The following is a 14,232-nucleotide window of genomic DNA, read 5'->3' as shown; positions in this document are numbered from 1 at the left end:
TGGCAACACTTTATTGGCCCTAATGTCTGAATATGAGTGTGGATGGTTATTATCTGTGTTGGCCATACGATGAGGTGGCGACTTGTCCAGGGTGTACCCCGCCTTCCGCCCGAACGCAGCTGTGATAGGCTCCAGCCACCCCCACAACTCAGAGAGGGACAAGCGGTAGGAAATTGATGCATGGATTATGTCTTACATCGTTTTGCCCTGTTTTTAAATTGTTGCTGTATTGTACAATGTAAAATTGGCTTTGTTGAGAATTTTTAAGTTTTTAGAGACTTCTCCAAACCTTTTAGTGATGTTTTCTTTATTAAAAACAACTAGCAACAAATCTAGCATATTTTTACGGTGTTATTGGAGACTGTACTAGTGTGTAGAGAGTGTTTACTTCTGTTGCTCGATGTACGCGAAGAACAGTGTCACACTTGCTTACAGTAGCACTACAGCTCAAAACCGCCACTATCCCCTTAATACATATTGCCCATTATGTAGATTGCTGTCCGTGTGTATATCTCCAATATCTGTTATTGACCATACCACTGCTGTTTTTAATGCTGTACCAGAGCACACAGTATAGCTCGGTTGGTAGAGCGGCCGTGCCAGCAACTTGAGGGTTCCAGGTTCGATCCCCGCTTCCGCCATCCTAGTCACTGCCGTTGTGTCCTTGGGCAAGACACTTTACCCACCTGCTCCGAGTGCCACCCACACTGGTTTAAATGTAACTTAGATATTGGGTTTCACTATGTAAAGCGCTTTGAGTCACTAGAGAAAAAGCGCTATATAAATATAATTCACTTCACTTCACACATGTGATGCATATCAACAGTTTTTCATTAATAAGGTTCAGTCTGTCAGGCAATTCATCCCAAAGGTCCCAACTACTGCCCTACTCGGTCCTCCTGTACAGCACATTTTTGAGAATGTTGAATCAATTTCCATTGCTCATCTTAAAAAAATCAGCCAACCCCACTGACTGTAGTCTCGATATTATACCTGTAAGAATGATGCTGGAGGTTATGAACACCGTTGGTCCAAGCCTTATTAACAGTTCTCCTTATTAACATCTGATTTAGGCTGGGTACTGTCCCCACAGCCCTGAAGCATGCTGTAGTCTCACTACTTCTAAAAAAGCATAACCCAGGCCAATTCATTCTATCCAATTTCCGTCCAATATCACATCTCCCTTTTTTGTCCAAGATCATAGAATAACTTGTCCTCGCACAACTTCAGCCATATCTGTCCCTTATTGATTGATTGATTGAAACTTTTATTAGCAGATTGCACAGTACAGTACATATTCCGTACAATTGACCACTAAATGGCAGAGGTGGGTAGTAACGCGCTACATTTACTCCGTTACATCTACTTGAGTAACTTTTGGGATAAATTGTACTTCTAAGAGTAGTTTTAATGCAACATACTTTTACTTTTACTTAAGTATATTTATAGAGAAGGAACGCTACTTTTACTCCGCTACTTTTATCTACATTCAGCTCGCTACTCGCTACTAATTTTTATCGATCTGTTAATGCACGCTTTGTTTGTTTTGGTCTGTCAGACAGACCTTCAAAGTGCCTGCCTTACTGGTGACGTTTCACTTCGTTCCACCAATCAGATGTAGTCACTGGTGACGTTGGACCAATCAAACAGAGCCAGTTGAAAAACTTATTGGGGTGTTACCATTTAGTGGTCAATTGTACGGAATATGTACTGTACTGTGCAATCTACTAATAAAAGTTCCAATCAATCAATCAAAAGTGTGAAGGAAAAAAGATACTTTTTTATTTCAACCGTACATCCCGTCAAAAGCCTAAAGATTGACTGCACAGTTCCTGTCTTCACAATAAAAGTGCCGCTCCATCGCGCCTGCGCTTTCAAAACAAGAGTCTCCGAAAGCCAGCGCAAACAAGCTAGCAAGCTAAGGAGTTTGACGCCAATATATTTCTTGTAAAGTGTATAAAAACGAATATGGAAGCTGTACAAATAAGATGCCAAAAACCCACCACTTTCATGTGGTATTAGACAGAAAGGAGGAACTATTCTTCTCCTCCATTTGAAAACGTGGACGTTATCATCACTACTGTCTGATTACAATCAACGCAAGTCATCAGAATCAGGTAATACACCAACTTATATTCTAGTCTTCATGAAAGAAAGGAATCTATATGATAAACATGCATGTATATTCATTAAAACATCTTTAACATGTAAACAAAAACAGCAAAATAAATACATATAAATTATATACTGTATATATCAATGTATATGTATGTGTATATATATATATATATATATATATATACATATACATATACATATATATATATATATATATATATGTATATATATGTATATATATATATATATATATATATATATATATATATATATGTGTGTGTGTGTATGTTACTCATCAGTTACTCAGTACTTGAGTAGTTTTTTCACAACATACTTTTTACTTTTACTCAAGTAAATATTTGGGTGACTACTCCTTACTTTTACTTGAGTAATAAATCTCTAAAGTAACAGTACTCTTACTTGAGTACAATTTCTGGCTACTCTACCCACCTCTGCTAAATGGTAACACCCGAATAAGTTTTTCAACTTGTTTCAGTCGGGGTCCACGTTAATCAATTCATGGTAATTCATGATATTGCTGACAAGTTCCAATCAGCACAGAATCAGTATTAATAAAAGTCCAAAATGACATTCTTATGGTCCTTGACACCAAAATTGCTGTTGTGCTTGTCCTTTTGGATCTCACAGCTGTCTTTGACACTGTGGACAATGCAATCCGTATGTTTGGCCTAGAACACTGCGTTGACCTACGTGGATCTGTGCTGAGATGGTTTTCCTCATATCTCTCCCAAAGGTCCTTTTCAGTAATGATTCATGATCTCTACTCCACAGTTGCTCCACTTTCTTCTGGCGTACACCAAGGTTGTACAGCTGTATTTGCCCGCTATGCTAAGTGACAGAAATGCACTCGATTCCCTCCATAGTTGTCTCAATGACATTAAACTATGACTGTCACAGAATTTTTTGCATTTAAATGAGAGCACAACAGAGTACATTGTTTTTAGCCCTGATGCGCGTCATAGTGGACCCAGATTTAGCAACCCAACCCTCGCTCCTGCTGTGAAAAATCTGGGTGTGATATTTGACAGCGACCTTAAATTTGAAAAACAAATTAACTCTGTGGTTAGAGCAAGTTTTTTCCAGCTGAGGCTTTTGCAAAGGTGAATCCTTTTCTGCAGAGGGCAGATCTTGAAAAAGCCATTCATGCTCTCATCAGCTCTAGACTGGATTACTGTAATGCCCTCTATAATGGACTAAATCAGTCATTCCTCCACAACCTCTAGTTAGTAAAAAAATTACCCCGGTTCTCTTTGCTCTCCATTAGCTCCCAGTATGTTTTAGAATACATTTTAAAGTCCTTAATTGTTTTAAGGCCATTAATGGTCTGGCCCTAGCATACTTGGCTAAAATTTTAACTGTTCGCCACCCACCAAAGAATCTGCGCTCATCTTTACACACATATTTGGAAGTACCAAGGACTAGTGTGAAAAAATGTGGTGATCGTTCCTTTTCCGCATCCAAATTATGGAACTCCCTTCCACCTGAGTTACGAGCCATCACGGAGATAGAAGCTTTTAAATCTCAACTAAAAACATATTTGTTTAAATTGGCTTTTAACAAACAATTGCCATAAATATTCATTATTACTGTTTTAATATGCGTGGTTGTACTTGCTTTTAACTTATTTGTCCTGTAAAGCACTTTGTGCATCATTGTGATGTTGTAAGGTGCTATACAAATAACCTTGATTGAATGATTGATTGATTGGTATTAGAGATGTCCGATAATGGCTTTTTTGCCGATATCCGATATTCCGATATTGTCCAACTCTTAATTACCAATTCCGATATCAACCGATACCGATATATACAGTCGTGGAATTAACACATTATTATGCCTAATTTTGTTGTGATGCCCCGCTGGATGCATTAAACAATGTAACAAGGTTTTCCAAAATAAATCAACTCAAGTTATGGAAAAAAGTGCCAACACGGCACTGCCATATTTATTATTGAAGTCACAAAGTGCACTATTTTTTTTAACATGCCTCAAAACAGCAGCTTGGAATTTGGGACATGCTCTCCCTGAGAGAACATGAGGAGGTTGAGGTGGGCGGGGTTGGCGGGGGTGGGGGGTGGGGGGGGTGTTGAGGTGTGGGGGTGGGGGGTAGCGGGGGGGTGTATATTGTAGCGTCCCGGAAGAGTTAGTGCTACAAGGGGTTCTGGGTATTTGTTCTGTTGTGTTTATGTTGTGTTACGGTGCGGATGTTCTCCCGAAATGTGTTTGTCATTCTTGTTTGATGTGGGTTCACAGTGTGACGAATATTTGTAACAGTGTTAAAGTTGTTTATACGGCCACCCTCAGAGTGACATGTATGGCTGTTGACCAAGTATGAATTGTATTCACTTGTGTGTGTGAAAAGCCGTAGATATTATGTGACTGGGCCGGCATGCAAAGGCAATGGCTTTAAGGTTTATTGGCGCTCTGTACTTCTCCCTAAGTCCTTGTACTCAGCGGCGTTTTAAAAAGTCATACATTTTACTTTTTGAAACCGATAACGATAATTTTGAAACCGATACCGATAATTTGAAATATTACATTTTAAAGCATTTATCGGCATCCCTAATTGATATATTAAAGTATGTCCACATTGTAGACATGCTGCCTCAGCTTCAGACAATCACGTGTGTCTTGCTTACGTCATCACTACGTCCTGTTTCAGCGATGCTGTTTCAGTGATCAAAGTCTTTTTTCGGTGGCCGAATTGTTGGTGCATCACTCGTAAATAGTGAAAAAGGCTAAATCCAAATACTCCCCCTTTCCCCTAGTTTTAGCCCTTCCACCTTTGTTTTGCACTTTCACGTCAATCAGTCGGAATTCTCTGTCGGGATCTTTCAGTGTGGAGTTTGCATGTTCTCCCCGTGACTGCGTGGGTTCCCTTCGGGTACTCAGGCTTCCTCTCACCTCCAAAGACATGCACCTGGGGATAGGTTGATTGGCAACACTAAATTGGCCCTAGTGTGTGAATGTGAGTGTGAATGTTGTCTGTCTATCTGTGTTGGCCCTGCGATGAGGTGGCGACTTGTCCAGGATGTACCCCGCCTACTGCCCGAATGCAGCTGAGATAGGCTCCAGCACCCCCCGCCACCCCGAACGGGACAAGCGGTAGAAGGAGGAAGGCCCAAGTGTAAGGGCCGCACAGCCTCTAAAAAAAGTGAGCTGGGGGACCTCCCTAGGAAATCGAGAAAGAGAATAAATGTACAACATTGCACTATGCATACAAACAAAGAGAAGCCTGCAAATGTAAGTAATATGTTTAATTATTGATTTTCATAATAATGACGCTCATGGTTTTGTTGCTACTCCAGTCCACGTAAATATTGGCTATTTTTTTTATTGTTTGTTGTATTTTCTTCATCGCTTGTTAAAACGATCAAGTTCCAGTACATTTGCTAAAATAGCTGTATAAATATTATTTGATTAATCAATGTAGAAAGAATAAACAGCACAGACACATTTTCAATTGTTTGTTTATTGTATTTTTTCATTGCTCGTTACAAAGCAGCAACGCGGTTGAAGCTACCGTAGGTTATTGCTTCTGAACACCGCATTCTTTGTTGTCTGCCTCATCAGTAATGTAACGTGATGTATGTTTGTTTCAAAAAGTCTGTACGTTACATTCACCCTTTACCATCGCTTTGTGTCTGGAAAAACACATGAGACCAACGTAGAGCAGAGTAACTATCGGATGCATTTTTTCGAAGGAGACAGGTGACAATGATGTGCTTCAGAAACAACAACAAAGAGGTCTGTTTTCTTCTTGCTGTGACAGTCGAAAGAAAAAAAAAAGCCGAAGCAAAGCAAATCACGGACGGCATCTTGAAAGTAAACAGACATTTGTCGCATCTGCTTTACGTCACTGCCGGCAAACAGCGAAGGTTGTTGCTGTAGCAAAACTTAAGTGACGTTTGAATTTCTAGTAGCAAATTTTCAACACTTAGCTATTGTACTAGATTTTAAAGGCAATGGGGAGGGTTAAGAAAAAGGGGGAAAAGGGATAATTCAAGTAGAGCCTGAATAATAGGCTATTTATATCCATTCACACAATATATTACTTAAATTTGTTTTCACGTTAAAAAACTCCTAATTTTTGAGGTATGGCGGCTATTATTTTGCTGTGGCGATGCGTCACGATCAATTAGGTGGCCAACTGAAATTTACCTGACACAAAAATTGCGTTGTATTCAGCTTTTTTTTATGGTGCACATAAAATGTTTTTGGAATGGAACACATTATTTGTTGTGTACATACAGTAGATAGTAAATTGCAACTGCCTGAGAAGTATTTAAAACATTTTATGTGTAGCTTACTACTAGAGATGTCCGATAATGGCTTTTTTGCAGATATCTGATATTGTCCAACTCTTAATTACTGATTCCGATATCAACCGATACCGATATATACAGTCGTGGAATTAACACATTATTATGCCCAATTTTGTTTTGATGCCCCGCTGGATGCATTAAACAATGTAACAAGGTTTTCCAAAATAAATCAACTCAAGTTATGGAAAAAAATGCCAACATGGCACTGCCATATTTATTATTGAAGTCACAAAGTGCTTTATTTTTTTTAACATGCCTCAAAAGAGCAGCTTGGAATTTGGGACATGCTCTCCCTGAGAGAGCATGAGGAGGTTGAGGTGGGCGGGGTTGGGGGGGGGGGGTTGAGGTGGGGGGGGGGTGTATATTGTAGCGTCCCGGAAGAGTTAGTGCTGCAAGGGGTTCTGGGTATTTGTTCTGCTGTGTTTATGTTGTGTAACGGTGCGGATGTTCTGCCGAAATGTGTTTGTCATTCTTGTTTGGTGTGGGTTCATAGTGTGGCGCATATTTGTAACAGTGTTAAAGTTGTTTATACGGCCACCCTCAGTGTGACCTGTATGGCTGTTGACCAAGTATAACTTGCATTCATTTGTGTGTGTGAAAAGCCGTAGATATTATTTGATTGGACCGGCACGCAAAGGCAGTGCCTTTAAGGTTTATTGGCGCACTGTACTTCTCCCTACGTCCGTGTACCACTCCGAACAGCGGCGTTTTAAAAAGTCATAAATTGTACTTTTTGAAACCGATACCGATAATTTCCGATATTACATTTTAAAGCATTTATCGGCAGATAATATCGGCAGTCCGATATTATTGCACATCTCTACTTCCTACATTATTTAATTTCACTCATCCCTCGCCACATCGCACTTGAAATATTGCAGCTAAACTCTAAATAAATGATAACCCTCGCTTGTGCATCGGTTGGGGACATCTCTGCGCTGCTGACCCGTCTTCGCTCGGGATGGTTTCCTGCTGACCCCACTATGGACTGGACTCTCGCAGTTATGTTGGATCCACTGTGGACTGGACTTTCACTGATATGTTGGATCCACTATGGACTGGACTTTCACAATATTATGTCAGACCCACTCGACATCCATTGCTTTCAGTGTCCCCTAGAGGGGGGGGTTACCCACATATGCGGTCCTCTCCAAGGTTTCTCATAGTCATTCACACCGACGTCCCACTGGGGTGAGTTTTCCTTGCCCTTATGTGGGCTCTGTACCGAGGATGTCGTTGTGGCTTGTGCAGCCCTTTGAGACACTTGTGATTTAGGGCTATATAAATAAACATTGATTGATTGATTGATTGATTGATTGATAACCCTAAATAAAAGATATCTTAATTAGAACTTAAATAAAACCGTTAATTCAATTAAATGAAAGCATATTCTATATATTTTTGACCTCAGTAAAGTATTATTTTCTTAATTATGAAAATATTTGATTTATTATTAATAGTCATACTTTGTGGAAAAGTGTTTACCACAGTCAGGCCTGAAACCAATTGGCCGCGACATACACTAATAAAACTACTACACTGTCAGGAAGGAAAAAAATCACACATGTGAGGTTGTCACATAGGGTTGAATATGTAAAGGCAAAGACAAAATAATCAAAAAGGGTCAATTCTACACTGGCCTCAATAGGGTTGATGTAAAAATACTCTTATATAGTAACAAAGGCAGAGCCCTAAACCGGGGTTTATCCACAAAATGATCACAAACACTGTAGACTGGAAATTGTCTGAACTATAGGGTGTGGCTTCCCTTTGATTGTCATCTTGCAAATGAATGGAGGAGTATAGTCACAAAACTGTATTTGCACATATTATACCTGAAGGTTATTTTTTTAATAAAAGAGTTCAAGAACTAAAATAGTTGTATATTTAAAAGTGTATTGTTGTTCTTTACAACTACTATGCAGCACTTACGAGTGAATAATGTCTTGCACACGTGTGTGGGAGTGTGTGTATTTTGAAACAGGAACTCACGCTGTCCAAGTTGTGCCTCTGTAACTCTCTCCCTGATGATGCGGCAGGCGTCATACACCATGGTGGAGGGCTCAAACTGCATGGTCTTCACCACATTGCCCACGCCGATCTTTAGCGACAAGGCAACCATGATTGCTCCTTTCCACGTCCTCCCAATTCACACCTGAATGAGAACAAATGTAAAAAGAATAAGTCAAATATTACAGTAGAATGTGTTAACATTTTTTCTATACACTGTGGCCAAAAAGTGGGCATACACTTTTTATTTTTAAGGGGACCTATTATGCAAATTGCCAAACCAACTTTTCTTAAGTGTTGGTATCGTTTTTTCTGGATTTGGCATATGCAAAAGAGCTGAAAATGTGAAATCAAAAAATGGAGGCATTGAGAAGATATTTATAAAACAATCTTGCCTTCCTTCATACAAACCCCGTTTCCATATGAGTTGGGAAATTGTGTTAGATGCAAATATAAACGGAATACAATGATTTGCAAATCATTTTCAACCCATATTCAGTTGAATATGCAACAAAGACAACATATTTGATGTTCAAACTGATAAACTTTTTTTTTTTTTTGCAAATAATCATTAACTTTAAAATTTGATACCAGCAACACGTGACAAATAAGTTGGGAAAGGTGGCAATAAACACTGATAAAGTTGAGGAATGCTCATCAAACACTTATTTGGAACATCCCACAGGTGAACAGGCAAATTGGGAACAGGTGGGTGCCATGATTGGGTATAAAAGTAGATTCCATGAAATGCTCAGTCATTCACAAACAAGGATGGGGCGAGGGTCACCACTTTGTCAACAAATGCGTGAGCAAATTGTTGAACAGTTTAAGAAAAACATTTCTCAACCAGCTATTGCTAGGAATTTAGGGATTTCGCCATCTACGGTCCGTAATATCATCAAAGGGTTCAGAGAATCTGGAGAAATCACTGCACATAAGCAGCTAAGCCTGTGACCTTCGATCCCTCAAGCTGTACTACATCAAGCGACATCAGTGTGTAAAGGATATCACCACATGGACTCAGGAACACTTCAGAAACCCACTGTCAGTAACTACAGTTGGTCGCTACATCTGTAAGTGCAAGTTAAAACTCTCCAATGCAAGGCGGAAACCGTTTATCAACAACACCCAGAAACGCCGTCGACTTTGCTGGGCCTGAGCTCATCTAAGATGGACTGATACAAAGTAGAAAAGTGTTCTGTGGTCTGACGAGTCCACATTTCAAATTGTTTTTGGAAACTGTGGACGTCGTGTCCTCCGGACCAAAGAGGAAAAGAACCATCCGGATTGTTATAGGCGCAAAGCTGAAAAGTCAGCATCTGTGATAGTATGGGGGTGTATTAGTGCCCAAGACATGGGTAACTTACGTACACATCTGTGAAGGCACCATTAATGCTGAAAGGTACATACAGGTTTTGGAGCAACATAAGTTGCCATCCAAGCAACGTTACCATGGACGCCCCTGCTTATTTCAGCAAAACAATGCCAAGCCACGTGTTACATCAACGTGGCTTCATAGTAAAAGAGTGCGGGTACTAGACTGGCTTGCCTGTATTCCAGACCTGTCTCCCATTGAAAATGTGTGGCGCATTATGAAGCCTAAAATACCACAACGGAGACCCCCGGACTGTTGAACAACTTAAGCTGTACATCAAGCAAGAATGGGAAAGAATTCCACCTGAGAAGCTTAAAAAATGTGTCTCCTCAGTTCCCAAATGTTAACTGCGTGTTGTTAAAAGGAAAGGCCATGTAACACAGTGGTGAACATACCCTTTCCCAACTACTTTGGCACATGTTGCAGCCATGAAATTCTAAGTTAATTATTATTTGCAAAAAAATAAATAAAGTTTATGAGTTTGAACATCAAATATCTTGTCTTTGTAGTGCATTCAACTGAATATGGGTTGAAAAGGATTTGCAAATCATTGTATTCCGTTTATATTTAAATCCAACACAATTTCCCAACTCATATGGAAACGAGCCGTTTGGACTTTTCCCCATTTGTGACGTTTTTTTCCAATTGGTGAAGTCGGTGTATAGCTCCATATAGAGTAAAAATTTACTCTAACAGCTTTGCGCGAGTCCGCCATTGTAGTCCAACCTTGTCATCAATAACTTCTTTATTTTTCTCTATCATCTTGTTGCGATGCAGACTGGCTCGTACATGCACATGAATGCTCCGCTGTTGCCATTTCTAATACAAGTAGCATGTAGCTCTAACTTATATGTGTCAGTAGAAGGCACGTAAAATAAAACCTCCCACAAAACGGCGCATCCTAAAGAGACAATCATAAAGCGGGTTGAAGATGGTCTGTAAAACATAGTCAAGGCAAAATTTGGACCAAAAAACACTATTACATTTTATGTAGACCACAAGGAAGTGTTTTAAATGTGTCATAACATGACCCCTTTAAACTAAAGTTAAAAGGGACACATCCTAGTGAATGAATAAATGAAATAATAAATAACAAATATTGCAGATGAAAATCTTTATTCATGACACATTAAGAAAATAAATCCAAATCAAACTCTATGGACGTATGGATTCACAATCAAAACCCTCAAGATACACTATATTGCCAAATGATGAGAATCAGGTTGGCCCGTCCACAGGTGTATAAAATCAAGCACTTAGGCATGGAGACTGTTTCTACAAACATTTGTGAAAGAATGGGCCGCTCTCAGTGATTTCCAGCGTGGAACTGTCATAGGATGCCACCTGTGCAACAAATCCAGTCGTGAAATTTCCTTGCTACTAAATATTCCAAAGTCAACTTTATTATAAGAAAAGTGAAGAGTTCCAAAACCCATCCATCCATTTTCTACCGCTTATTCCCTTCGGGGTCACGGGGGGCGCTGGAGCCTATCTCAGCTACAATCGGCGAGAAGGCGGTGTACACCCTGGACAAGTCGCCACCTCATCGCAGGGCCAACACAGATAGACAGACAACATTCACACTCACATTCACACACTAGGGCCAATTTAGTGTTGCCAATCAACTTATCCCCAGGTGCATGTCTTTGGAGATGGGAAAAACATTTTGGAAAATTCCATGCTCCCAACTTTATGGGAACAGTTTGGAGCGGGCCCCTTCCTCTTCCAACATGACTGTGCACCAGTGCACAAAGCAAGGTCCATAAAGACATGGATGACAGAGTCTGGTGTGAATGAACTTGACTGGCCTGCACAGAGTCCTGACCTGAACCCGATAGAACACATTTGGGATTAATTAGAACGGAGACTGAGAGCCAGGCCAACATCAGTGTGTGACCTCACCAATGAGCTTTTGGAAGAATGGTGGAAAAATCCTATAAACACACTCCGCAACCTTGTGGACAGCCTTCCCAGAAGAGTTGATGCTGTAATAGCTGCAAAAGGTGGACCCACATCATATTGAACCCTATGGGTTAGGAATGGGATTGCACTTCAAGGTCAGGGCGCGGCCACCGTTGCTGCTTTCTGCTCCCCTCGCCTCCCAGGGGATGATCAAGGGTGATGGGTCAAATGCAGAGAATAATTTCGCCACACCTAGTGTGTGTGTGACAATCATTGGTACTTTAACTTTAATATGTGAGTCAAGGCAGGTGGCCAAATACTTTAGTGTAATTCAAAAGGAAGCTCAGTAGTGTGTAGCATCCACATGCCTGTATGCACTCCCTACAACGTCACTTTCAACATGCTCCTGAAGAAGACATTCACTGAATCAGAGCAGCCCAGACTTTGATTGGACATGGCGGCGGTGCATGGAAAGAGATATGATGTTTTGAGGTCATGCGTCCATCATGCCGGAACCAAAGATAAACTACTTAAGTATCCCTGCCCAACACACTAAACATGATTATTCAAAGTTAAATATGCCAAATTACCACTGCATACTACTTCTCTAATGAAGAGTGAATCAGAAACTCTTATAAAAATATCAAGAAGAGAGACCACACTTTGCTCCGGACGTGGGACAGTTGGTGTTCTCACCATGAGGGAGACATGGAGGTGTGGGAGCTCGTAGGCCATGGAAGTTTGCCCAACCCACATGTGCTTTGTAGACTTGGGAAAAAAAAAATTGCCCGACCGTACTCCAGGAGTACCGGATTCATGGCACAGGTTGGACTTACCAGCAGTAAGTCCAACCAGCAGTAAGTCCAACCTGTTCATGGGGCCCTTTGTCCCCGGTTCTGTTTATAATTTTCAAAAACAGAATTTCTAGGCGCAGCCAAGGCGTTAAGGCCTTTGGATCCGGTCTCAGGCAATTCTGGTTGACATGGTCCTGATGGCCTCAGCCAGCTGTTGGCAGCTGTGTGAAGCTTCTGGGATGAAATCATCCCATCCATCCATCCATTTTCTACCGCTTGTCCCGTTCGGGGTCGCGGAGGGTGCTGGAGCCTATCTCAGCTGCATTCGGGCGGAAGGCGGGGTACGCCCTGGACAAGTCGCCACCTCATCGCAGGGCCAACAAACCAGGCACCTCCAAATCGGAGGATCTTTGGATACCATTTCACGAGTGAAGGAAGGCAAGACTGCGATATAGATCTGTGAATCAGTTCAGTTCAGTTTATTTATTTATATAGCACATTTAAAAACAACCCCAGTTGGCCAAAGTGCTGTACAGACATAAGAAACAATTTATATAAAAAAAAAAAGGGGCACATAGTGTCACATTTACATGGTAACACGGAAGGATGAATAAAATACAATAGTAAAATATACCTTAAAGGGGAACATTATCACCAGACCTATGTAAGCGTCAATATATACCTTGATGTTGCAGAAAAAAGACCATATATTTTTTAAACCGATTTCCGAACTCTAAATGGGTGCATTTTGGCGAATTAAACGCCTTTCTAATTTTCACTCTCGGAGCGATGACGTCACAACATGACGTCAGATCGGGAAGCAATCCGCCATTTTCTCAAACACCGAGTCAAATCAGCTCTGTTATTTTCCGTTTTTTTCGACTGTTTTCCGTACCTTGGAGACATCATGCCTCGTCGGTGTGTTCTCGGAGGGTGTAACAACACGAACAGGGACGGATTCAAGTTGCACCAGTGTCCCAAAGATGCGAAAGTGGCAAGAAATTGGACGTTTGTTCCGCACACTTTACCGACAAAAGCTATGCTACGACAAAGATGGCAAGAATGTGTGGATATCCTGCGACACTCAAAGCAGATGCATTTCCAACGATAAAGTCAAAGAAATCTGCCGCCAGACCCCCATTGAATTTGCCGGAGTGTGTGAGCAATTCAGGGACAAAGGGCCTCGGTAGCACGGCAAGCAATGGCGGCAGTTTGTACCCGCAGACGAGCGAGCTAAACCCCCTGGATGTCTTGGCTCACATCAACTCCAAAACTGGACAGATCAGCTTTCAGAAAAAGAGCGCGGATGAGGGTATGTCTACAGAATATATTAATTGATGAAAATTGGGCTGTCTGCACTCTCAAAGTGCATGTTGTTGCCAAATGTATTTCATATGCTGTAAACCTAGTTCATAGTTGTTAGTTTCCTTTAATGCCAAACAAACACATACCAATCGTTGGTTAGAAGGCGATCGCCGAATTCGTCCTCGCTTTCTCCCGTGTCGCTGGCTGTCGTGTCGTTTTCGTTGGTTTCGCTTGCATACGGATCAAACCGATATGGCTCAATAGCTTCAGTTTCTTCTTCAATTTCGTTTTCGTTACCTGCCTCCACACTACAACCATCCGTTTCAATACATGCGTAATCTGTTGAATCGCTTAAGCCGCTGAAATCCGAGTCTGAATCCGA

At 41.0% G+C, this 14,232-nt stretch overlaps 1 protein-coding gene across 2 annotated transcripts in view; it reads right to left on the bottom strand.

The window, feature by feature from the left end:
• tln1 (talin 1) overlaps positions 1-14,232 on the bottom strand; it is a 169,581-nt gene that overhangs the window by 113,152 nt on the left and 42,197 nt on the right. For both annotated transcript variants that reach the window (XM_061980700.2, XM_061980701.2), the window contains exon 2: positions 8,457-8,619. In XM_061980700.2, the coding sequence (XP_061836684.2) occupies positions 8,457-8,586 (130 nt within the window). In that variant the 5' untranslated portion in view covers positions 8,587-8,619. The remainder of the gene's footprint in view (positions 1-8,456; positions 8,620-14,232) is intronic.

The sequence above is a fragment of the Nerophis lumbriciformis genome, linkage group LG20 (assembly GCF_033978685.3).
Source record: "Nerophis lumbriciformis linkage group LG20, RoL_Nlum_v2.1, whole genome shotgun sequence".
In the NCBI taxonomy this organism is placed as follows: domain Eukaryota; kingdom Metazoa; phylum Chordata; class Actinopteri; order Syngnathiformes; family Syngnathidae; genus Nerophis; species Nerophis lumbriciformis.
The sequence above is the reverse complement of the archived record's forward strand: the minus strand, read 5'-3'. Positions and strand labels throughout refer to the sequence as shown.